We start from the raw sequence: 27,536 nt of genomic DNA, 5'->3' as shown, positions 1-27,536 counted from the left end.
CACACACTTTAGGTTAAAAAAAGAAATTTAAACAAGAGTTAAAATACAGAGGTCAAATGTGACTGTGTAGTTTATCTCTTCTATTAACAAATCCTACTGTGGCACCAGTAGGGGCTTCACTCTCAAGTTCTAAATTATGTTCACTACTTAAGTCTTTTGGGATTTAAAAAAAATACTTTTTTAAAATCAGTAACCTGTTCACCTATCTTTTCAACTATCTACTCTCATTTTCTCTAACCATTTTTCTTTTCTGATACCACATTTCGATCCACACATCCACCCATTTATCTATCTACACACATTTCATTGTTTATCATCTAATAATCTTTTCATTTATTCTGTTTTTTATATCTAGTCATCCAATTATCCATTCATTTCTCCTATTCTTTATTATTTGACCTTTATTTCTTTTGTCCATCTGTACAAACATCTTCACACTCATCTGTATACTAAAAATAAACACACACACACACACACACACACACACACACCCCATTCTTCCACATAACTACACATCTTTTGTCCAAAGATTGTTTGACACTTGTTTCCCCTGTATTCCTTTCATTACATGTCTATATGCTTCTCCAGACACCCTGTAAACAACCTAACTGTTCATTTTCCTATCTGTACATCCATTCTTCTATATTCCCATCACATGTTTACATCCTACTGTGTCCAGTTATCTGCCTATGAACATGCTCTTTTATTTACTTGCACTTATTTCCTCTGTTTTGCTTCATCTCTTCAGACTGTTTTTATTTTTCTTGAGTTCTGCTTTGACCTATCATTTATTCATTTTTCTTTACAGTCACACCCTTTCTAGTCTGCATTTACATTCACCTCTTCTTTTTGATAGTCACTCTCCTTTCACCACTCTCACTATCTTATTCATTTAATTCATAACATTTTCATAATCTTCCAATCATATGATTGTTATTTCCTTGGTCTGAATTGTACCAATGCTGTAAGGCTTGCCCTGTCAGAGAGCTTTGCCCATGCCTGATGCTATGCCTTTTCTACAGCTCCAGAGCCAGCCACCACCATTTTACCCTCCTCAACATCATCTCTGCAACCAGAGTCCAACACAGGTATCTGAGAAATCCTTTTACTTATACTTGATAAGAACCCTTTGTCCCAGTATTCCAACAGTTGTCATGTAAGAGCTAGGAAGCTTAAGATGTGAAAAGCCAAGTGTCAGGTTCATCACTATAAGCACAAAGGTCAAAGTAGCAATTGAATTAGATGCCTGCTATCATGCAACCAGCATGTTTGTGAGGGAGACAGATGTTAAGAATACAATGAGGGGATTTCAGAGAGAGATTCAGCTGGCCTAAGTTATAGGATGGATTTATGGCAAAAATGTCCCCTGTACTGGTTCTCACTGGATGAGTAAGAAAGTGTGGGTGGAAGGTAAATTAACTCAGCAATGACTACTGTCAGAAACAGTGTGTGCAAGCAGATAATTGATTGGACCTTGGTTAGCATTAAGAATTAGATTCATCAGAGAAAGTGTAGACAATGAAGGCAGAAGGTCATAAAAAACAGATCAGTGGGTAAAGTATCTGGCACACAAACATGAAGATTCAGTACCCATGTGTTTAATAGTAATGACAGATTATATCATAGAGGGCATGATCTGGTCAGAACATTATTCTAGTCTTGTCCCAAGTAAACACTTAGTTGTAGGTATGTACCCTTTTGTCATCTTCCAGCTATGTGGCACAACCTGGAAACCTTCACAATCAACTTCACGATCTCCAACGTTCCATATTCAGCAGACATGATCAGTGGCTCAGCCATGTTCAATTCCACTGAGAATGTCTTACAACACCTGGTGAGACATTCATCCTGAACCTATCTTCCTGCTGGGATTGAGTTCATCTTCATTCTCCACTCAATTGTTTACTCTATTTGCTCCTCTTTCATCCATAGCTTGGACCCTTGTTCCAAAATGACTCCTTCAACTCAAGTTGCAGACTGACCTCCCTCAGGTGATTCCACTTTCACATAATTGACCAAGAATAAATTTCCTTTCTTTTGGTCTCCTATCATTTTTCCTTCCTTGAGGTTTCCATCTACATTAGGACATCTGCTAAATCTCTATACCTTTCTCTTTAAGGCCTGAGAAGAATGGAACATCCACAGGTGTGGTTACCACCTGCACCTACCAGCATGACCCTGGACAGGCTGGAATGGACACACAGGGTCTGTACTCAGAACTTAGCCATCTGAGCCATGGATTCACCCAGATGGGAAACTATACACTGGAGGCACATAGCCTCTATGTGAATGGTGAGTGTGGTCTATGGTTTGCTATTTTGTGCCCTTAGGCATCCTCTAATTTCTTTATACTCCCACATGTTCCTGGTAATCTTCGTGTAACCCAGCTTTTTCCACATTTTTTATTTTGGTTCAAATGACTGAATTAGCCCATACAAAAAACATAGCAAGGTAAGGTAGTCTATCATTCTATGGAAAATATCAAGGAGGAGAGTCATCTAAATGCTGATCTTCAGCTCATTAACTGTTCATTCATCTGGAAATCTGGGACATAGGACAATGCTGTCCAATCTTAGGGGATATTATCCCTCATGAGCTAATCTAATCTATGAACTCCTTCATCATCACCCTCATATAGTCTGTTTCCTTGGTAATACAAAATTGTCAAATTGACCTTTCATAGTAACCACTATACCTCATGAAGTGTGCACAGTATCTTAGATCTTCATTACTGCTTTTCAACAAATGAAGAACTTAAAGTACCAGGTATGAAAGAGGCCAGCATAAACTTAGAAGAAGGGAATTTTTTGGCTGATCTCAGTCTTGGTGTCCTTAGTTTATATCTCATCCTTTTCTTTTGGCCACTGAAGAAACCTATGTACGGTTTCCCTATTTAAAATGCACAATTTATGTGTCTAGTTTTGTTGTCCAGTGAGCATTTACCAAAAATCAACTAAGAGACAAACATTATTCCTGCCACCACAGATGAATTAATTTCATTTGCACTTCACCCAAATGTATCCTATAGTGAATCACAACATATTTTATTCAGTACAATTATTCTTCAAATTTAAGTGGAGAAGACAAATAACAAACAACAATTTTGTGTGTGTGTGTGGGGGTGTATGTGTATATGAGTGTGTGTGTGTGGGTGTATGTGTGTGTGAGTGTGTGTGTGGATAATGGCATAGATGAGACTATATTTTTGAAGATTTAGGAATGAATATGAATTTAATGAGAGGTTCTTTCCAGGAACATGCTAGAGAGCTGGTAGGCACTTATGCTTTACTTTTGTATTTTTAGGTTATCATGTTCTTGGTCCAGACATTCTTACTACGAGTAAGTATCAAATCATGCTAATTTGACCTTGGTCCAAGGTTTCCTCCTCATTTACAAAGAAGCTTCCCTAAACACAATACAATCTCCTGTATGCAGTCAAGGTCTTAGTAACAGTAAAATCAGCCTTGGACTTCTGAATTCTTCATACTGCTTCAGTTTAGAGGAAGAAAGTTGAATAAGTTAATGTTATGTATAAAAGGATCATATCAGATAGTGATTTACTTCTTTTATTTTTGAGATTATAATTTAATTACATTTCCCCTTCCCTTTCCTCTCACTATAAAACTCCCTTGCTCTCTTTCACATTCATGGCTTCCTTTTTCATTAATTGGTGTTGCTTTAATATATGTTTATGCGTGTGTATACATATTACATATATATATATGTATATTATATATATATTCCTAAATATAATTTGCTCAATCTTCATAATGTTACTTGTATCTATGTTTGCAGAACTGTTCTATATCAGATAAACTACTGGTATGCTCATCCCTGGGAAAGACTATTTCTCTCACTCTCATCATTCCTTTTGTCTATAATTCTTGGTGTAGAATTGAGGTCTCATGGGCTTTTCCTCATTTTCTGTGGCATGTCTATTTCTGTTGTCCCAGTATAGCTCATATCTATGCAGTAATGTATATGGATGTAGCTTCTGGCATTACTGGAATAGACAGTCTCATGGCAAACTCCCTAATTCTCTGTCTCTTACAAACTTTCCTCCTGACTCTTCGGAAACATTCCTAGACCCTCAAGTATAGAAGTTGTCTTATTAATATACCCCCTGTCATGATATACCCACAATGATTCACTACTCTGCATTTTGATTGGTTGTGGTTTTCTGTAATGTTCCCTGTCTATTACAAAGAGAAGCTTCCATGACGAGTAAGGACTACACTTTAAAGAGCAATTCTTTAGTTTATGTCCACTATAACTCATACTATTATAGTCTTAGCAGGGAATTCATTGTCAAGTTATGACCTTTCATTGCTACTTAGATTGTTTTGCTAACAGGTTACATTGCTTTATTCCATAAGCCAATCACATACTTTTTTCTGCAACCATTCTTTTATTTTCATAATTCATCTTATGACACCTAATTTGCAACCAATGTACTAATTTTCTTTTAAATTTGTTATTTAATTTTCATTTTCATTCTTCCTCTATTTTCTGCCTTTGCACATACTTTCCTTCTGTCTGTGATCAAACCTGCATGCATTCACAATATTGCTCTTTCTTTGTTCATTCATCATTTACTCCATCCATTCATTTACTTACATGTATATATATATTTAATAACATAAACACATATCCATATACTCTCCTACTTTCTTACCAATCTATAAATAGGTTAAACCATCTAAATGCCCATTTATTATTCTTTATATATATATATATATATATATATATATATATATACACGTATACTGACCTACTTATTTATTTTCAGTTCTCTAACCTGAATGTCCTTTCTTTCTCCTATCTACCCACATATCTATGTATCCACCTCTACATCCACCTACCCACATATTCATTCATTTCTCACCATGCATCCATCCACCCACTTCATTCTTAATTTAATATACTAATTCATCTATGTACTCACCACCCATACAACTGCCCATTCATGTACCTGTTCACTCATCCAGTTATCATATCCATTCATATATTTTTGCTGCATCCCATAGCTCCCATTTCTAATGTTCTATTCTTGTTGAAATATGTTTGGAGTCATTTATCATCAATTTATCACTTCCTTTTTGGGTTTCAAAGTGATGACTGCTCACAATTTCCACTGCCTTGAATACATTTTATTCATACATTTAATTATTCCTTCAATCACATAATCACTCTTATTTATAGTCTACTTGTAAATTGATGGTCTAGTTTGAGTCACTATTATAAGAACATCCCTTGACTGTATAGTGGCTCTGTTTATCACTGATGACTGCCTTTTTCACAGCTCCTGAGCCAAGCACCACCATCCTGCCTTTTACACTGACATCTATGCAGCCAGAATCCACCACAGGTATTTCTGGAAGTATCTCCCTATACTTTATGTAAAGTTCTGTCTCACACATTGTCCATTATTTGACTTACATGAATCCTGACACCCTAGGATGCAAATATTGAGTGCCAGGATTATTATTAAAATCACGAAGATTGGGTCAGCATTTCAATCAGATACCTGACCTCAGGCAGCTCCCAGCCTTCTGAGATGAACAGACCTTGAAAATTCATTGAGAGTTTCTTGTGAACTAAGAGAGACCTGACCCAATCAATAGAAGTGAGTGTAGAGGCCTTCTATAGAAGTTCAGCCTGAACCAAATCTCCTATGATACATAAAAATAATAGATAAATTGTCCTAATTTGATACCATGAAGGAAGAGTCCAACAGTTTGGACACCTTGGCCATCAAGGGTAAATAAGAAACTGGAGAAATTTAGTTTCCTTGAAGCATGAAGCCTAGCACTCAGTAATGACTCTCCATGTCCACCCCAGATCAAGAGGACACAGAATTGATAAGGTACTAAAGCTGAATTATAAAAAAATTCACTATAAAGGAGACTTGAATGTCAAGTCAAGAAAGCTTAACTTGACACTGAAACTCCAAAGAAAGCTATAGATTTTAAGAGCACTAGTGATATCCTAGGGGACTTTTCACTTCAGAAATACTTTCCTGGTATTTATCATACAAATATCCACATAGACAGGATATAAAATTAGTGCAGGTTAAAAGTCTAGAAATTAGAAGATATGACCTAATCTGTTGTAGTGAAGGAGATAGCACATGTGAGGAGCATTCAGAAAAGGGAATTGGTGTGACATGGGAAGAATATATTCAGTTCTGACCTAGATGTGTACAGTGACAGGTGGTGGTATACTAGGGACATAACTTGGTGAGTATTAGAATCTAGTGTAATATGTGACAAACTCTGTTATAGAAAACTTTCCTTCTTTCTTCCTATAGCTAGAGAACACCATCTGGAGATCTTCACAATAAACTTCACCATCTCTAATCTTCCATATTCGGCAGACATGGACTATAGCTCAGCCTTGTTCAACTCTACTGAGAGTACTCTGCAGCACATGGTAAGACTCTCATTCTGGAAACTCCTTGTGAGACTAACTTTATGTACATCCTTCATTCAACTCGTTTCTCTTTCTCCTTCCTCCATAGCTTAGACCCTTGTTCCAGAATATCTCCTTCAACTCCAGCTGCAAACTGGCCTCCCTAAGGTGAGGCTACTTCCTTGTCATTTTGTTTGAAGCAATATCCCTTTGTTAACTTTTTGGCTGTTTCCTTTTTCCTTGGGACTCTCTTCCACATTAGGATATTCCTAGAGTCTCTACATTATTATTTTTAGGCCTAGGAAGAACCAAAACTCAACTCGTGTGAACATTATTTGCTCCTACCAAAATGATTCTGCACATCCTGCACTGCACATACAGGAGCTGTATTCAGAGCTGAGCCATCTGACCCATGGATTCACTCAACTGGGGAACTACACATTGGATAAAGACAGTCTCTATGTGAATGAAGACAGTCTCTATGTGAATGGTGAGCACAGTCTGCATTTTTCTTTTCTTTTTTTATTTTATTTTATTTTATTTTTTGGTTCTTTTTTTCGGAGCTGGGGACCGAACCCAGGGCCTTGTGCTTCCTAGGTAAGTGCTCTACCACTGAGCTAAATCCCCAGCCCCCTTCTTTTTTTTATTAACTTGAGTATTTCTTATATACATTTCGAGTGTTATTCCCTTTCCCGGTTTCAGTCTGCATTTTTCTATGGGATGTATTCAGTCATTCTTAATTTTTTTCTACTCTTTCAAAGTCAGTGATCTTTTTCTAGACCAGAAGCATCCATGTTTTTAAAGTCCTCATTCAAAAATTTTAGAAGCACCCATGAATAGCATGGCAGGGAAGTACGTTTAGCTGGTTACATTGTGCCCCAAGTCAGGAAGAAGATGGATATAAACATTGGTCATTGTCTTGCTTTCCATTTCTTGTAGAGTTCAAGAACAACATCCACAGGATAGAGGTACCAGGAATTAGGGTGGAGCTATACTCTATATTTAAACCAATCTCCAAAACTCCATAAAAGAATTCTTATAGCCTTGTGTCCTTGGTGATTCATTGTGTTGTCAGGTCACAATCAGTATTCACCACTGTTTACCATGATGTTTACTCTCATTTTAACAGAGAAACTAACGCATGTGTTGGTAAAAGGACCTGCCCTATCTAACATGAGTTTATCTGGATTTGAGTTCTAATGTTTCAAGTCCTTTAACTTGGCTATTGCAAGGATTCATGTAGGATTTTTCCTCTCCAATAACTTACACATTTTTAAATTCACTACTCTATTGTTCACTCAGTGATTTATGGTTTCTATTGCTATTATGAAACACCAATACCAAAAAGCAAGTTGGGGAAGGAAAGACTTATTCAGCTTACATTACCACAGCACTGTTCTTCACTGAAGGAAGTCAGAACAAAAAGTCAAAAATGCAAGGATCTTAGAAACAGGAGCTGATGCAGTGTCCATGGAGGGGTGCTTCTTTTTGGTTTGCTTTCTTTTCCTTGCTCAGCCTCTTTCTTATAGAACAAGAGCAGGGATGTCACAACCCATAATGGGCAGGGCACTCCTTCATCTATTACTAATTAAGAAAATGCCTTACACCCAAATATTATGTGCCAGGAGTCTGCCCAGGACTGGGTCCTTTCTGGAAGGTAGCCAAATGGGCAGAGTGGTGGTGGTGGTGGGAGAGGGGGCAAAACTTGTTTTTGTGCATGTAAAGATTGCATACTATTAATATTTACTCTCTTTGCTTCTAAGTTATATAGGGGCCAAAGTGAATGGTTTTGGTTAGCAGAAGGAGATTAGGTAAAGGATTTATTGTTAGTGCTCCTTTTTCTATCCAGGAAGCTAGAAGTCCTTCACTGGCCTGCATGTTTGACCCTTTGTGAAGCAGAGAGGAAGGAAAGGAAAAGAATTAAGATTCTTTACATGGGAAAATTTCCACAGATATGTATATATTCATACATTGACACTCTGGCCAGGCTTGGCCATTTTTCTCAATCAACATGCATGCTTACATATATACAATTATACCTACATGTGTAAATATAAACAAAAAGATATACACATATATACTTTTGGATGAATGGATGGGGTAGAGCCACCCAAGCCATCAAACCATACTATACCATCTTTTTTCTATTCTCTACACTTTTTATAGACAAACCTTCTTAGAAAATTACCTACAGATAAAATGGTATGAAAAATGGGAGTTACAAAAGGATGTTAATATTAAATTCAATGTAGTGTTTAATCCTTTATGCTGTATACCTGCAGCTTTACTCTTGGATCTGAATGTTTTTCCTTGAACACAAATTTATCCCAAGCCTATATCCCATTTTAGTATAATTTTGAAAGCTTGTTGTATTTTTTATTATTCAGCCTTTACTTACTATTATGAGAAGTGGCACATCCTGTTCTTAATTCTAACTTTATTACATCTTTCTATTAAAATACTAAAACCATCTCTTAAGACTTTCTTTCTAAGATCAAATCAAGAATTCTATAAAACCATCAATTCTGCTATACAACATTAATTCATGAAAGTTCATCTTTATGTTAATCTGTAGGAAATCTGATCAATGGGAGGAGTTAATGCCCAAGAATTTTTTAAATTAATTTAATAATGACAGGGAAAGCATATGAGCTGCAAGATCCAATCGTGAGATGAAGTCTCTTTGGGAATAATAAGTTATGTGTGCACTTTGTTCCAGTCGAAACTGTGGTGAAGCATGGAGTGCTTAGTTCATCTTTTTACTTTTCAAATGGAAATGCACTGTTACACATAATAACTTCCCATGTGTGAAATGAATATATAAAGAGTTGAAATGATGACTGCGTATGTGTATGCATATAAATATGGTGAGAATGATATGTAGAAATAGGGCATATGGACTCACTTAGTGGGGCACATAATAGGAGTTAGAGTAGGCTTAAACATCTACATTGTTTCCATATGGATTAATGCATGGTGTTGAGTTATGCATCACAAATTCCTTATGTTTGTTGTTGTTTTTGTTTTTCTAGGTTACAATGAAACTGGTACAAAAGAACCAACCATAAGTATGTATCAATTTAGCCTTACCTAGGTCTTGCTCCATGTTTTTCTCCTCATTTTTAAAGGATGCATATCCTAAACATAGCCAGTACTCCAAGAGGGACAAAAGTCTCAGTGGAAGGAAGAAGCAGAGCTATTGACTTACTTTGGAACTGAAGCTCTAGTGTTGTATTTTTGAAATGTTTTTATCCTCTGGATCAAAAGAATTTTCAAATTTCCTATGGGGTTGCATAAGAAAACTGAATTAATGCAGACCGCAGTTATGCCACATAAAACAAATGCTACTATAAATATAGTAGAGGCTTCATTGTTAAGTAGCAAATTCTGTTGGCTACTAAGAATTTTGATAAAAATGTACCACTCGTTCAGCATCCTACTCCTCTGTCTTTTTGATTTCTCTCCTTTCATTTGCTAGTTATTCTTCCTCCAGAACCACATTTTTAGTCATTTATCCATCCAACCATTCATCCATTATCATATTTATTCTACTTTATTTCTTTATTTCTTCTATTATTCCTTTTATAGTCATTCTTCTAGCTCTTCACCAATCTGGAATTAATCTGCCCACTCATATTTTTATACTTCTCCCCATTTGCTATGTTGTGCTTTATCTCTTTGATATTCCCCTTCTTTGTTTCCCTGCCCATATAAACCATTTATACCTCCCCGCCCCCCGATAGTTCCCTACACTGGAACATTGAACCTCTTGTTTTTATTATTAGTTTTTTTATTGGATATTTTTTATTTCAAATGTTGTACCCTTTCCTTATTTCCCATTCATAAACCTTCTATCCAATCACCCTTCCTCCTGCTTCAATGAGTGTTCCCCAATCGAACCACCCACCCCTACCTGCCTTCCTGCCCTGACATTTCCTTATACTGGGGCATTCAGCCTTGGCAGGACCAAGGGTTTCTCTTCCCGTTGGTGCCCAACAAGGCCATCCTCTGCTACATATGCAGCTGGAGCCATGGGTATGTCCATGTGTACATTTTGGACGGTGGTTTAATCCCTGAGAGCTCTGGTTGGTTGGTATTGGTGTTCTTACGGGGTTGCAAGCCCCTTCAGCTCCTTCAATCCTTTCTCTAACTCCTCCGTAGGAGACCCAGTTCTCATTTCAATAGTTGGATACCAGCATCCTTTGTAGTTGTCATTCTCTGGCAGACCCTCTCAGGAGACAGTCATATCAGGCTCCTGTCACCTTTCACTTCTTGGCATCAGCAATATTGTTCAGGTTTGGTGGCTGTGTATGGGAAGGATCACCAGGTGATGCAGTCTCTGGATGGCCTTTCCTACAGTCTCTGCTCCAAACGTTGTCTCTGTATTTCCTCCTGTGGATATTTTTGTTCCTCCTTCTAAGAAGGACTGAAGCATCTGCATTTTGGTCGTTGTTTTAACTGAACTTCATATGGTCTGTGGATAGTATCTTGGGTAATCATAGTGTTTGGACTAATATCCACTTATAAGTGAGTGTATATCATGTCTGTGTGTGGTTTTTTTTTTGTGTGTGTGTGTGTGTTTGGGTTACTTCACTCAGGATGATATTTTCTAATTCTATCCATTTACCGTGCATATGAATTTAATGGAGTCAATGTTGTAAATAGCTGAGTAGTACTCCACTGTGTAAATATACGACATTTTCCGTATCCATTCCTCTGTTGAAGGGCATCTGGGTTCTTTCCAGCTTATGGCTATTATAAATAAGGCTGCTATGAACATAGTGGAGCATGTATCCTTTTCTTTTGTGTATATACCCAGGAGAGGTATAACTGGTTTCTCAGGTAGTACTCTGTCCAATTTTCTGAGGAATCTCCAGGCTGATTTCCAGAGTCTTTGTACCAACTTCCAATCACACCAACAATGGAGGAAGTCCTCCTCTCTCTCCACATCCTCACCAGAATCTGTTGTCACATGAGTTTTATATCTTAGTCATTCTGACTGTTGTGAGGTGGAATCTCAGGGTTGTTTTAATTTGCATTTTCCTGATGACTAAGGATGTTGAACATTTCTTTAGGTGCTCCACAGCCACTTGATATACTCCATTGAGAATGTTTTGTTTAGCTCTGTACCCCATTTTTAATACGGGTACTGACTATTTGATTTTTTGGAGTCCAACTTCTCAAGTTCTTTGTATATATTGAGTATTAGCCCTCTATCTGGTGTAGTATTGGTAAAGACCTTTTCCAAATGTGTTGGTTGCCATTTTGTCCTATTGACAATGTCCTTTGCCTTACACAAACTTTGCAATTTTACAAGGTCCCATTTGTCAATTCTTGACCATAGAGCATAACCCACAGGTGTTGTGTTAAGGAAATTTTTACCTGTGAACATGGGGTAGTGGCCTGTCCCCACTTTCTCTTCCATTAGATTCAATGTAGCTGGTTTTATGTAGAGGTCCTTGATCTACTTGGGCTTGAACTTTGTAAAAGGCAATAAAAATGGATAAATTTGCACTCTTCTACATCCTGACTGCCAGTCGAAACAACACTATTTGTTGAAAATACTATGGTTTTTCCACTGGATGGTTTTTAGCTCCTTTGTCAAAGATCAAGTGACCATAGGTATGCAGGTTCATTTCTAGGTTTTCAGTTCTATTCCATTGATCTACCTGCCTGTCTCTGTACCAATACCATACAGTTTTTTTTTATCACTATTGCTTTGCAATAAATCTTGAGGTCAGGAATGGCGACTTCCCCCAAAATTTCTTTTATTGTTGAGAATAGTTTGTGCTCTCCTGGATTTTTGGTTATTCCAAATAAATTTGAAATTACTCTTTCTAACTCTATGAAGAATTGAGCTGGAATCTTGATGGGGATTGCATTAAATCTGTAGATTGCTTTCAATAAGAGGGCCATCTTTACTATATTAATCCGCCAATCCAAGAGCATGAGAGATCTTTCCATCCTCTGACATCTTCTTCAATTTCTTTCTTCAGAGACTTGAAGTTTATATATATATATATATATATATATATATATATATATATATATATATATATATATACATATATATCATTCACTTTCTTGGTTAGAGTCACACCAAGGTACTTTATGTCATTTCTGACTACTGTGAAGTATGTCCTTTCCTTCATTTCTTTCTCAGACTCTTTAGCTTTTCAGTAGAGGAAGGCTATTGATGTGTTTGAATTAATTTTATAACCAGCCACTTTGCTGAAGTTGTTTATCAGCTTTAGAAGTTCTCTGGTTAAATTTTTGGGGTCACTTAAGTATAAAATCATATCATCTGCAAATAGTGATATTTTAACTTCTTCATTTCCAATGTGTATTCCTTTGACCTCCTTTTGTTTTCTAAATGTTCTGACTAGTACTTGGAATTCGATATTGAATAGGTAGGGAGAGAGTGGGCAGTCTTGTCTAGTCCCTGATGTTAGTGGGATTGCTTCAAGTTTCTCTCCATCTAATTTGATGTTGGCTACTGGTTTGCTGTATATTGCTTTTACTTTGTTTAGGTATGGGCCTTGAATTCTTGATCTCTCCAAGACTTTTATCATGCAGGGGTGCTAAATTTTGTCAAATGCTTCCTCAGCATCTAATGAGATGATCGTGAGGTTTTTCTTTCCCTTTGAGTTTGTTTACATAGTAGATTACATTAAGGAATTTCTGTATATTGAACCATCCTTGCATGCCTGGCGTGAAGCCTACTTGATCATGATAAATGATAATTGAGATGTGTTCTTGGAGTCACTTTGTGAGAAATTTATTGAGTATTTTTGCATTAACATTCTTGAGGGAAATTTGTCTGAGGTTCTCTTTTTTTGTTGGGTCTTTGTGTGGATCAGGCATAGGCATAATTGTGGTTTCATAGAATGAATTGGGCAGAGTTTCCTCTGTTTATATTTTGGGGCATAGTTCAAAGAGTATTGATATTAGGTCTGCCTTGAAAGTCTGATAGAATTCTGCATTAAACCTATCTGGTCCTTGACTTTTTTTTGGTTGACAAACTTTTAATAACTGCTTCTTTTCTTTAGGAGTTATAGAACTTTTCATATGATTCATCTGAATCTGATTCAACTTTTGTACCTGTTTTCTATCTATCTAGAAATTTCAGGTTTTCTAGTTTTGTGGAGTATGTAGGCTTTTGTAGTAGGATCTGATGAGTTTTTAAATTTCTTCAGTTTCTGTTGTTATGTCTTACTTTTCATTTCTGAGTTTCTCAATTTGGATACTGTCTCTGTGCTCTCTGATTATTCTGCCTAAGGGTTTATCATCTTGTTGATTTTCTCAAAGAACCTGCTCCTGGTTTTGTTGACTATTTGTACAGTTTATTTGTTTCTATTTGGTTGATTTCAGTCTTGAGTTTTATTTCCTGCTGTCTATTCCTCCTGGTTGTATTTGCTTCTTTGTGTTCTAGAGCTTTCAGGTGTGCTGTCAAGGTGCTAGTGTATGCTCTTTCCAGTTTCTTTATGGAGGCACTCAGAGCTATGAGTTTTCCACTTAGCACTGCTTTCATTGTGTTCCATAAGTTGGGGTTTGTTGTGACTCCATTTTCATTAAATTCTAAACAGTCTTTAATTTTTTTTCTTAATTTCTTCTTCGACGAAGTTATCATTCAGTAGAGCATTGTTCAGCTTCCATGTGTATGTGGCTTCTGTTTTTGTTGTTATTGAACACTTAGATGATGATCTGATAGGATGCATGGGATAATTGCAGTCTTCTTGTTTCTGCTGAGGCCTGTTTGGTGACCAATTTTATGGTCAATTTTGGAGAAGGTAGCATTAGGTGCTGAGAAGAAGGTATATATATTTTTTTGTTTTAGAATGAAATGCTCTATGCATATCTGTTAAATCCACTTCTGATGGTTTCTCTGTGTCTCTGTTTAGTTTCTGTTTCCATGATCTGTCTATTGCTGAGAATGGGCTGTTGACATCTCCGACTATTATTATGTGAGGTGTTATGTGTGCTTTGATCTTTAGTAAAATTTCTTTTACGAATGTGGGTGCCCTTGCATTTGGAGCAGAGGTGTTCAGAATTGAATGCTCATCTTGGTAGATTTTTCCTTTGATGAGTACAAAGTGATCTTTATTGTCTTTTTTGAAGTCTATTTTATTTGCTACTAGAATGGACACTCCTGCTTATTTCTTGGAACCCATTGCTTGGAAAATTGTTTTCCAGCCTTTTACTCTGAGGTAGTTTCTACCTTCGTCACTGAGGTGAGTTTCCTGTAAGCAAAATGCTGGGTCATCTATATGTATCCAGTCAGTTAGTCTATGTCTTTTTATTGTGGAATTGAGTCCATTGATGTTAAGAGATAATAATTAAAAGTGGTTGTTTCTTTCTGTTATTTTCATTGTTAGAGGTGGAGTTATGTTTGTGTAGCTATTTTTTTTGGGGGGCTTCTTGCAAAAAGATTACCTTCTTGATTTTTCTAGGGTGTAGCTTCCCTCCATGTGTTGGAGTTTTCCATCTATTATCTTTGTAGGGCTGGATTTGTTTGAAGATATTGTATAAATTTGGTTTTGTCATGGAATATCTTGGTTTCTATATCTATGTTAATTGAGAGTTTTTCTGAATATAGTAAACTGAGCTGGCATTTGTGTTTTCCTGGGGTCTGTATGACATCTGCCCAGAATCTTCTGGTTCTCATAGTCTCTGTTGAGATGTCTGGTATAATTCTGATAGTTCGCCTTTATATACTACTTGACATTTTTCCTTTACTGCTTCTAATATTCTTTCTTTGTATTGTGCATTTGATGTTTTGATTATTATTTGACAGAAGGAGTTTCCTTTCTGATCCAGTCTATTTGGAATTCTGTAGGCTTCTTGTATATTAATAGTTATCTCTTCAGGTTAGGGAAGTTTTCTTCTATAATTTTGTTGAAGATTTTACTGGCCCTTTAAGTTGAGAATCTTCGTTCTCTTCTTTACTCCTTATCCTCACATTTGGTCTTCTCATTGGGTCCAGCATTTCCTGGATGTTTTGGGTCAGGAGTTTTTTGCATTTTGCATTTTCTTCAACTGTCTTGTCAGTGTTTTCTATGGTATCTTCTGCATCTGAGAGTCTCTCTTTTATCTCTTGTACTCTGTTGGCAATGCTTCTATGTCTCCAGGTATCCTTCCTATGTTATCTATATCCAAAGTTGTCTATCTTTATGATTTCTTTATTGTTTCTATTTCCAATTTTAGTTCCAGGGTATCCAGGATTTGCTGTAGTGGGAGAACTGGATACTGATAATGTCAAGTATCCTTGATTTCTGTTGCTTATGTTCTTATGTTCTCCTTTCTTTATCTGGTTATCTCTAGTGTTAGTTGTCTCTGGATGCAGCCTGTTCCTCCTATGATCCTGGTTGTGTCAGAATTCCTCAGAGTCTAGCTGTCTATGTGACCCTATGATTCTGGGATCCCGTGATCCTAAGATCCTGGTTGTGTCTGATCTCCTGGAATTTGAGCTTCTTCTGTGATCTTGAGATCCTAGGCATTTCAGAGCACCTCTGATCCTGCATTTGTTAGAGCATCTAAGAGTACGGCTACCTCTGGTTGTTGTGGGAATGGGTGCAGTGCCTGTGTATAAGTTCTGCTAAGGGCACTGGTTCAGACTGGAAGGGACCCGTGCCCCTGACTGGAGAACGGTACTGCATCCTTGGATCCTGGGGGACTCAGTTATTCTGGGTGTTGGAGCAGGTGTTGCCATAGATGTTATGGCCTTTCTTGTGATCTTCTCTTCCTGGGAGTGTTAGATCAACTGGGAGCTGGGGTTCCTCTGTGTGCTGTTTTTCTCTCTCTCTCTTGTTTGTGCATCTACCTAGCCTTATGTACATATATCCATCCATTCATCACTTATGCATTTGTCTATTCATCTACCATTCAATCATCAACTTATTTACTATCCTGCCCATCCACTAATATCTACCTACCTATTCACATACCCATTAATTCATATACTTACCTTAAAACTCAACTACCCATTTGTAAATTCATCCTACCATTCATCATGCTCATTTCATGTTTTACCCTTCTTTTCTTCTGTCCACTTCTTAAATTATGAGTTGATGCTTCATCTATCCATTCTTCTTTCTACTTATCTTTGTAGCAATATCATTAGTGTCTTCCAATTTATTTGTTCTCCATTATCAGCCTTTCTCCAGCCAACCACTTTCATTACCTGAGTTAATTTCACTCACGGGTTTTTTAGCACTACCATCAACCATTTTGATTTTAATTTCATTTGTGTATTATCTACCTACAATGTTTTTTATCTACCTTGGACTATTGCTGCATTGGCATCTCTAACTACATGTGGATTTGTCCATCCCTGAAATTTCTTTCTACAGATCCTGACACAGCCCCTACTCTGCTCACTTCTTCATCAACATTTGTGCAAACAGAATCCACCACAGGTACTAACAGACCTATTTATATATTTATATGATCCCTTATCTCTTACCTCCAACACCTAACATCTATATGAGATCTACACATAGGTTTATGAAGACCTTGGTGCCATAGCCATCATAACAGACAAAAATATTACAGTAGCAATTCAGTCAATTGCCGAGCCTCATACAACCACAAGAATTTCAAGATAACCAGACCATTTACAGTACAGTGAGGAAATAGATGTGGGCCTGCAGCTCACATGGTAAGGAGAATAAAGCTTTTTAAAACATATTTCAACATAATGTGAATCCCTCATTATGAGTAGGAGTGATCCAGATAACTAAAACATAATGTTTTGCTGGAAATTATCCCAACAATGGGGGGGCTTATTGACCTAGCAAAGCATAATATATTGTGAGAATTGACTGAAATTTGGCTCTCACAGAGCATAAATACATAGATACAGAGATTCTGTATGGCAATCCCATAGATACAGAGCATAATACAGCCTTGCATTTGTAGTCAAAACTCCATAAATACTTGTGGAAGATCCAGATTGATGAATAATTAACCCCAAAAAGTCGTAAGAAACCAGACTGAAAAGGGCTTTGAAAGACAAATCAATACACTCAACCCAGACTCTGAATCTACACAAAATCTGTGAATTGTAGAAGTGATGGCATAGTCTCAGTAATGTTTTCTTACCAGCACACTCCTCTAAAGTTCAGCATAGAAAATACCCTTTAGACAGTACATCTCATGTGTCTTGTAGGGTGATAGATAGCTTGGATAATTTAAAATATGATTATGATAAGGAAGTATACCCAAAGTATGTTAGGAATATTCAGATATGTGAATGGGTATGACATGAAGGTGAAATATTAATGGTGTAACTTGGGGGAGTACATCGTTAGGTGATGAGACACAGGATGGGATTTCAGTGTGGTCCCACAGAAATCCTTAATAATACATCTTCTTATCTCTTTTAGTTGTGGGGCACCATTTGAAGACTGTAACAGTCAGCTTAACTATTTCCAATCTTCCATATTCAGCACATATGAACAATGACTCAGCTGTGTTCAACTCCACTGAGACTGTTCTGAAGCACCTGGTGAGACCCTCATTCCAGTGGCTTCTGTTTGGCAATCCCATTTACTCACTCTATCCAAATTTTATTTCCCTTATTTTCCTCCTCAGCTTGAACCCTTGCTCCGTAATATGTCTTTCAACTCCAGTTGCAGACTGGATTCTCTGAGGTGAGTCCACTTCCTGTCCATTTTCCAAAAATCTATTAATGTAACCCTATGCTTGTTCCTTCCCCATTCTGGTTCTTATTTCTAAAGTCTATAATCCTCTCATTTTAGGCCTAAGAAAAATGGAACAGCTACTGCTGTGGAAGCTATCTGCACCTACTTTCATGATCCTGCAAACCCTGGGATTGACACCCAGAGACTGTACACAGAGCTGAGTCATTTTACATATGGAATCACTCAGCTTGGCAACTATACACTGGACAATGAAAGTCTACAGGTCAATGGTGAGTATGGTCTATGGCATATCCCCATGGGATCTTTTAATTTTCTATATCTAGCAATAGTTTTGATAGTAATGTCTAGACCAGTTGACTCAATGTTTTTAGTACCTTGCTTCAAGAATTCAAGAAGACCCACCTAGTAACCTGGTTAGGAGGTAGGGATATAAGGCCATATTTTGTACAAAGTCATCAAATATAGGAATATAAATGCGTTTGCTAAGCTTCCTTTCTATGTCTTGTTGAATATAGTAATATATCCCAGTGTCCATGAAACCCACCAAGTGTTTACTTATACTTGGTTTTTGCACCCTAAATAACCAGATATACAATCTTGCTTGCAGATATATCCAAACAATTGCCAGTTTGCTTGATGATTCTAGGTCCTGTCAATTGTCAAGACATTTTAACAATAATATGCCATGCACTGGGCAAGAAGATATTATGTATCTACATTATTCCAAAGTTTATAAAAGCAAAGCACAGAGTTGAAAAAGGACTTACATGTTCTTATACTGAGTTTCCACTGCTCTAAATATTGGCATGAAGCTCTTCATTTTTTCTATATTAGTTAATTTATCTATTTATTTTATATTCCAATCACAGCTTCCCCTCTTTCCTCTCCTCCCACTCCCTCCCTCTTACCTCACTTTTGTCATTATACCTTTTCACTTTCATCTCAGAAAATTAAGGTCTCCCATGGATATCAACTCCATACTGCTTCTTTTATCTAATCTATTTTACTTGCAGTGATTTGTGTAAAATTTTCATCCTCTTTTTATTTTATATTAAGCATTTGCATAAATCATACATTATACCTAATGCAAAGAAAAAGTAATTTTTGTCTGTACTAACTGCATTGGGGGAAACATTTTCATTTTTTTACTTTTTTCTATACTGTATACCTCAAATTAAAATGGAATACTACACATAATAAAGACTCAATAAGTGCCTTCTGAAAGAATATGTAATGGTAGAAGAGAAGGGAAATTATGACATATATCGATATGTATTATTTTGGAAGTGAGTTATGAAAATTATGTTTTATAACTACCTGTCAGGAGCATGTTAAAGATATGGGAAGAGATAGGTATAGTTGAAATACCAGAAAAGTCTTCTGGATAACTTAAGTCAGGTCTTATAACATGAACAAATGTTCAGTATATATAGAAGGATCGTGTGATACTATATAGATCAAAGTAGCCTCTATCCTTTCCATTGATTCCCCCTTCCTCTTATATGTCCTTTATTTTCTAGGCTATAGTGAAACTCATCCAGAAGAATCTCCTACAAGTATGTATCAATTTATCCCAACCTGAGTCCATACTTTTCTTCCCATTTCTAAAGGAAAATTGTCCCAAACACAAGTCAATCTTTTCATGGAGGTCAAAGTCTCAAGGGAAGCTACTAGTCTCTTGAAACTGAAGCTCTCATGTTAGATTTCTGCAATTTCTCAACTCTTCTTCCTTGGATAACTATATTTGTAAAGGTATACCCTACATAATTGTGGAGGTTAGTTTAGATGGGAACTGTGTAATTTGTGTTTCCTAAAACAAAGTGCCAATATCAGAGGCTAAATTATCACGCTGTAAAATTTAAAGACTATTTAAATGTTTTGACTAAAAATGCCTACTCTCTCTTATTTTTTTTCTAATTTGTATTAGTTTCTTGAAAGTCTTATACACTGAATTTGTGTTACCATTGCATCACTGGACATGTCTTTCCAGGCTAGTCACTGTTGTAGTTCACAGAGTGAACAATTGAATAAGATTGGTGATTCTTCTTCCACCAGCAGGCATAACACTTTCCAGTCCTCTGAACACTGGCCAGAAGGGATAAATCTTTTGGCTGAGCACTAAATTTATTTCTGTATGTGCTATGACTCAAATGTGAGTCCTCTTAAGCAATACAGGTCTAATCAACAAGTTCTATAGAGTAACCAAAAGTGTTGTTAATGTCCAGTAATATTTGGGAGCATATGAAACATCATTTGCCAACAATCACAAAAAGAATCATCTACTACTGGAGCTGGGCTTTGATTTGCCATCATGTTGTGTCTATTGGGGCATTTTTCATCCCAATATATAATTACTCCATTTAGATACTTTATATGTATATATGAACATATTTTAGGAAGCTTCTATAATATGAAAGCTCCATCTGGCTTTTTTGGAATACTCTTAATGTTAAATATTCCTCCCTTTATGTTCCCTCTACCTAGTTACACTAACTCCTCTTCCGTTTAATACTTCCTTTTCAATTATTCCTTTTCAACCTTAAATATCATCATATTCTATCAAATAAAATATATAATATAAAAATTCAAAGCTAACATTCACAAATAATAGAAAAAATATGCTGTTCATCTATCTGGCTCCAAATTATTTCACTAAAAATTATTATTTCCAGCTCTATCCATTTACCTCCACATTTCTTAATTATATAAATTTTATTTAAACTTTTATGTAATTTATTTTTATCATATCTACTTCTCCTCCAATTTTGCTCAGATCCTCCCCAGTTTCCTACTCACCCAAATTCATGTTCCTCTCTCTTTCCTCTATATTTTCTTTCCCTTGAAATCACCCTCAAAATGTAAATCAAAACAAACAATAAGACAAATCAATTCAAAACAAAAGAGAATTAAACAAATATCTTATACCATAGTAAAAACAAATGAACAAAAAGGAATCTATTTTGTGTTGTCCAACTATTTTTAGGTATAAATGCTGCTCTGGCAGGAATCAGCATACACAGTGCACTCCACTGGAGAAAATTAATTTCCCCTTTCTAGCAGTTATCAGTTAAAGATAGTTTTTGCTTAGAAGTGGAACTTTATATCCACTTCCCCTTCTCAGTGCTATAATTTTTGTCTGGTTTGAACTTGTATAGTCCGGACAATTGAAGATGACTCCTAGGAAGTAGTGTCTTCCAGATATAATAGGACTGATACACATATAAACTCAGAGATTGTGATAATTGTATTATACTTACCAGATCAATAATATTGTACAAATGTACCATATATTATTATCTATCCATCAGCTGATAAGCATCAAAATGGTTTTAATTTTCTAGATATTGTGAATAGAGCAGCATGCTCCTCAAGAGTAGCATATAGTCTCCTTTAAATATATTCCTAAGAATACACTGATTCTTACAATAGATCTATTTTCAGTATTTGTAGGAAAATCCACACTTATTTCTTCAGTGGTTTCACTCCCACTAAAAGAGAATAATTGTTACCCTTGCATCATATCCAATGCCAGCTTTCATTATTTGTTTGTTTGTTTGTTTTGTTTTGTTTTGTTTTGGATCTTAGTCATTTTGATAGGGGTAAGATGAAAGCTTAATGAAGTTTTAATTTTTCCCCCTGATAATTGGGGAAAATATGTTTCTTCACCATTTATAGATAACTTTGTGAGAATTCTCTATTTAGAGTTGTGCCATAATTTTTAATGAACTTGATGATGGGTAAACAAGTGTGTGTGTGTGTGTGTGTGTGTGTGTGTGTGTGTGTGTGTGTTTATGTGCATGCTTCAATGGACAGATTATAGCATAGATATATGAATTGGTAGATGAAAGTATTGACTATATGGATAGTTATATAGATAAGAAAATAAGCACTGTATACATGGATACCTGAATGAATGGATTGGTATGTGAACTCACAATACATAAAGATAAAAAATGAATGCTGTGCAGGCAAGCAGACATAAGAAATATGTTTACATATACCTGAAAGTACAGAGGATAATAGGTTGTAGCTGATGTATAGATATGTAGAGAGGTGTGTCACAAATGAAAGGACAGGAGGATGTACATATAAATGGATAAAGAAAAAAGAAATAGAGATGAAATGACAGATGGACAGTGATATGGTTTATAAATGAAAGGTTTATGAGTGAATGAATATAATAAAGAAGACAGAGACAGAGGAAACAAAGGAAATACAAAACTATGGATAGGACAATTGATGGATGGGTAGATGGATGGATAAATACAATGAAAGATATATAATTTAATTTATTCTCTCCTTTCTTCTGTCTCTCCAATTATCTTTGATTTGATTCTTCTTGAACTCTGTTGACTTTCCTTTCTATGTATACTTTCTTGCATTCATCTATTTATTCTTCCAGTTTTCTATGTTCTTAACCCAACTATGTTCTGTACTCATTCTTTATGGTGAGCACTAATCTCAATATTTGCATTAATTCCATTAATTTACTTGCTCACACTTTCACCTACACAATCACTCTTCAGTCTTGTTCTTAGTTCACCTATGAATGGTGTTTCTGCCTTTAACCAAAATTTTCTCTCACTATGGACAGTCTTTGTTGTATGTAGAAAAGGGAAGGCTTTCTGAAAAAAAAAATCCTCCCTTAACTGAATCTCTCAGTATGAGTACCCACAATCAAAGATAAGTGGAATATGAAATGTTCAGCCATGATAATCCTTTTCACAGCTCCTGAGCCAGCCACTACTCTGCAACCTTCTCCATCTACATCTTTGCATCCAGAACCTACCACAGGTATCTTGGGATCATACTGCCTGGTCACCTCTGATTAGAGCCCCTGTTTCACATTTCCACCATCTGACATTCAGATAGAGCTAGGAAACCAGGATGTGAAGATCCTAGTCTCAGGGCCATCTTCATATGCACAAAGATCAGACTAACAATTCAATCAGATACTTGCCTATATATAACCAATAGGCTTGTGAAACTAATAGACCACTACAATACAATGTTTGTGGCGGTGGTAACAGATATATAATATAATGGAGAAAGGGAAAGGCTTTCTTAGGAAAATTCCTCCTAAACTGATTCTCTTGGGATGAATAGGAGTGATGCAAATAAATGAGACATGATGTATTTCTGGAAGTAAAGATTTTAATATGAGGGCTCAGTGATCAGTAACAATATAGTGAATGAAAAAAATAGGGAGAAATTTTATTTAAATGAAACATAATGCTCAACTCCCGGTACAACCTTTATATGTCATTCTCAGCACTTAAAAGATCATAGTGGTAGATTCAGAATACAAGAGTAAATGAGACTGAAAGTCAGTAGAAGAGTACCTGAATACTGATTTAGTTTGTATTCTGCTGCTGTTATAAACCTAATCTAAAGCAACTTGTGAAAGTTGAATTTATTAGACATGTAACAGTCTGTACTTAAGGAAAACTAAGTAGGAACTCAGGGCTGAAACCTAGAGAGAGATCCAAAGAGATCTCTCTTTGGGAGAAGATTGCTTACTACCTTGCTGGCAGGCTCATATTGGTTGTATTTATTGCATAATCCAAGCCTACATACCTAGGCATGGTGCTGCCTATAGTTGATTTGGTCTTCTACATCAAATAGCAACCAAGAAAATGCACCATAGATATGCCCACTGGCCAATCTGATGGAAGAAATTCTACAGTTCTTCTTCCCAAGTATGACTATTTGACAATCAATATTAGTCACAAGTACAAAATCTTTTAAGTTGTACTTGACACTGAAAGTACACATAGAACTATTGATAGTAATGAACCATAATCCATCCTATGAGAATTTTAATTCCAGAAGCCTCTCCTAGTGCTCCATATATAGAATATCTTTAGACAATAACTCTGCAGGAAAAATAATCTGGTCATAAGAAGATAAGACATAGGCTGCAGTAGAAAAGAGAATTATTGTGAAGAAGATTCAGAAAAGGGTGTCAGTGTGGTATGAAGTTAAGAAATTGTGGAGGTTCTGACCTGATTGGACACTCTAAAATGTGGTGTGAGTAGAAGAGAAAACAAGATGATAAAAAAAGGAGTTTACTCTGGTATCATATAAATTCTCATTTCTTCCTACATTTATTCTTCCCATAATTATAGAGCATCATCTCAAGATCCTTACAATCAACTTTACTATATCCAATCTTCCATATTCATCAAATATGAGCAATGGCTCAGCTATGTTCAGCTCAACTGAGAGCATTGTGCAGCAACTGGTGAGAACGTTGTCCCAGGAGCCTAGGGGATACAAATCTCATATTACCATTTATCCAAAACCTGTTATCCTTCCCCTCTTCCTTCCTTCTCCATAGCTTGGTCACTTGTTCCAAAATGACTCCTTCAACTCAAGTTGCAGACTGGATTCCCTTAGGTGAGTTCATTTTCTGTCCATTTGCTAGAATTTCCAGTGATTATTGTTACCATTTTCATTCCTTTTACTCCCTTCTAGTTCTAATCTACATTATAACATTTCTAAAGTCTCTAGACCTTCTCTTCCTAGGTCTAAGAAGAATGGAACAGCCACCGGTGTGGATGTCATCTGTACCTACCACCGTGATCCTGCACATCCTGAGATGGATATCCAAGGGCTGTACTTAGAGATGAACAATCTAACTTATGGAATCACTCAGCTCGGCAACTACTCATTGGAAAAGAATAGTCTATATATCAATGGTGAGTAAGCTCTGTGGTTTGCTACAAGATATCCTCAGGCATTCTTTTTTAATTTTTTTATTGAATATTTTACTTAATTTCAAATGTTATCCCCTTTCCCAACTTCCCCTTTGGAATTGTCTAATTTCTTCCCCATTCTCCCAGCCTCTATGCAAGTGTTCCCCCAACCCTCAACCACTCCCTCCCATCTCTCCACCCTGGCATTCCACTAAATGGGGAAATTGACACTTAAGTGCTTCTCCTCTCATTGATGCCCAATAAGGCCATCCTCATCTACATACGTGGCTAGAGCCATGTGTAGTCTTTGGTTGGTAGTTTGGGAGCTCTGGGGGGGTCTCCTAGGTTGATTGGTGTTCTCCCTATGGGATTGAATTCCTTAAGCTCCTTCAGTCTTTTTTCTAACTCCCCCATAGGGGGCCCCGTTTTCAGTCCAATGGTTGGTCGAGAGCATCTGACTCTGTATTTCTCATGCTGTGTCAAAGCTTCTCAGAAAACAGCTATATTAGGTTCCTGTTAGCATGCACTTCTTGGCATCCAAAATATTGTTTGGGTTTGGTGACAGTATATGGGATGGATCCCCAGTTGGGGCCATCTCTCGATGACCTTTCCCTCAGTCCATCACACTTAGTCTCTGTATTTCCGCCTGTGAATATTTTGTTCTCCCTTTTAAGGGGGACTGAAGCATCCATACTTTGGTATTCCAACTCCTTGAGCTTTATGCAGTCTGTGGATTGTATCTTGGGTATTCCAAGCTTTTGGGCTAATACCTACTTAACAGTGAGTGCATACCATGTGTGTTCTTTTGTGACTGGGTTACCTCACTCAGGATGTTGTTTTCTAGTTCCATCCATTTGCCTAAGAATTTCATGAAGTCATTGTTTTTAATAGTTGAATAGTACTACATTGTATAAATGTATGACATTTTCTGCATCCATTCCTCTGTTGAAGGATATCTTGGTTCTTTCCAGCTTCTTGATATTATAAATAAGGCTGCTATGAACATAGTGGAGCATGTGTCCTAGTGATATTTTGGAGTATCCTTTGGGTATATAAACAGAAGTGGTAGAGCTAGATCCTCATGTAGTACTATGTCCAATTCTCTGAGGAACTTCCAGACTGATTTACAGAGTGGTTGCAATTATATTCATATACTTTCTTATACATGTAAATTTCCCTGAACTTTAGATTCAATAGTACAAATGTCCTCTTTATGCCTGATTACTCAACATTAAGTTATTCTCAACACAATGAATCTGCATTATTTTGGTCTGAACGATCTCTTAGTACAAAGAATATCTTAAAACATTTTGATACAAAGAAAATCTTATTTGATCAAGGCTGAAAATGGGAGTTTGATTCCATGTCTTATATTCCACTGAGCTTAGGAAAGCTTGGTTTTGGGTTTTTTTTTCTTCTTGTTTTTGTTTTTGTGAACAACGAAGTTTTCTACAGTGTTTATGACCTTCCCAATAATAGGTATTTGGGGGAGGTTTAAATACAGTACCTGAATTAAAACAAGGCTAAGATCATTCTGCCAGTTGTTGGTTATCCATAATGGTCATGTTATAACTGCACTAGTAAGCATACCTTACCTGTCCACTTGGTATAGGAATACACACAGTCTAATGCCAATAATTAATTGGTAAAATAATTAATTAGGTTTTTTCCCCTAGTAGCCTCCAGTGAATGGGTTTCCAGTTTAGTTTCAGATTTCTCTGTGTCCTCTAATCCAAAGTGTTTGGTTTCTTATCTTTTTTTTTTTATTACTCTCATTATAACAATAAGAACTAAAGACACAGAAATGTGAGTTTCCAACAAGTTTATTTCTAATTTGAGATTTGATGATTTGAGTTTTCATCTGGTCACTATGCTTTGGAAATCACAAGATAAATATAGGGTTTTATCCCTCATAAAGTACATGACTTATATGCTTGATTATGTTGTCAACTCGATAGCACCAAACATGTAAGCCAAACATTAAGCTTGGCACTGAGGAAAATAAGTTAAATATGCATTTTGTCCCAGTGTAAACTATAGTGAGGTCCATACTTGTTTTAGCATTTTATTATTCAAATGGAAATGGACTAACAACATACAGAAAGTACTCAATAAACATCAATTAGATGAGTAGATAGAGGAAGAGTAGAAGGGAAGATGATAGGGTAAGTGTATATGCAAAATGGAGAGTGAAGCATAACAATATATCTCAGAAGTGCATCTTTTTAAGAAGGGGCTGTAGAGGTGGTAAGAAAATATTGGATCTGGCTGAAATGGCAATAAATTCTCCACAATGACATTTATGTCAGATCATAGAACAGGATTAGATGCTGAATAATATGAATAAACAAGCATCCAAATTTGTCCCACATGTACCAAGGCAAGGTGTGTGACACCGTGCTGCTCCCTCCCCTTATGAGTGCCTTTTGTGTTATAGGTTATAATGACCACAGTACAGAAGACCTTTATACAGGTATGTATCAATTTGTCCTATGTAGGTGCTAGTCTATACATTTCTCTTCATTTCTAAAAGAAACTTAACCTAAGTATAAGCCAATTTCTTGAGTGGAGGAAGAAATAATAGTGGAAAATGTGCTTTCCTTGGCCTCTTCTTGGAATTTCAGGCCATCTGTTAAGATTCCTGATTTTTCTTCACTCTTACTAGTTGAAGAAAGATGTTTATAGAAGCTTAGTCTATAAAATTATGGGGCTGAGTTCAGGTAAAAACAGTAGTTTATGTCTACTAATACAGATGATTGTCCCC

At 36.4% G+C, this 27,536-nt stretch overlaps 1 protein-coding gene across 1 annotated transcript in view; it reads left to right on the top strand.

Moving 5' to 3' along the window:
• The window catches only part of Muc16 (mucin 16, cell surface associated), a 203,655-nt gene that overhangs the window by 146,378 nt on the left and 29,741 nt on the right, over positions 1–27,536 (top strand). The window contains exons 60-79 of the mRNA XM_063266294.1: positions 1,023–1,088; positions 1,713–1,834; positions 1,933–1,991; positions 2,120–2,292; positions 3,304–3,339; positions 5,303–5,368; positions 6,311–6,432; positions 6,521–6,579; positions 6,708–6,901; positions 9,444–9,479; positions 16,761–16,826; positions 17,796–17,917; positions 18,004–18,062; positions 18,171–18,343; positions 19,595–19,630; positions 22,803–22,868; positions 24,203–24,318; positions 24,415–24,473; positions 24,603–24,775; positions 27,210–27,245. Of these exons, the coding sequence (XP_063122364.1) occupies positions 1,023–1,088; positions 1,713–1,834; positions 1,933–1,991; positions 2,120–2,292; positions 3,304–3,339; positions 5,303–5,368; positions 6,311–6,432; positions 6,521–6,579; positions 6,708–6,901; positions 9,444–9,479; positions 16,761–16,826; positions 17,796–17,917; positions 18,004–18,062; positions 18,171–18,343; positions 19,595–19,630; positions 22,803–22,868; positions 24,203–24,318; positions 24,415–24,473; positions 24,603–24,775; positions 27,210–27,245 (1,839 nt within the window). The remainder of the gene's footprint in view (positions 1–1,022; positions 1,089–1,712; positions 1,835–1,932; positions 1,992–2,119; positions 2,293–3,303; positions 3,340–5,302; positions 5,369–6,310; positions 6,433–6,520; positions 6,580–6,707; positions 6,902–9,443; positions 9,480–16,760; positions 16,827–17,795; positions 17,918–18,003; positions 18,063–18,170; positions 18,344–19,594; positions 19,631–22,802; positions 22,869–24,202; positions 24,319–24,414; positions 24,474–24,602; positions 24,776–27,209; positions 27,246–27,536) is intronic.

Source organism: Rattus norvegicus, chromosome 8 (assembly GCF_036323735.1).
Source record: "Rattus norvegicus strain BN/NHsdMcwi chromosome 8, GRCr8, whole genome shotgun sequence".
Classification (NCBI taxonomy): domain Eukaryota; kingdom Metazoa; phylum Chordata; class Mammalia; order Rodentia; family Muridae; genus Rattus; species Rattus norvegicus.
Note: the sequence above shows the minus strand (reverse complement) of the source record. Positions and strands in the feature narration are given on the sequence as shown.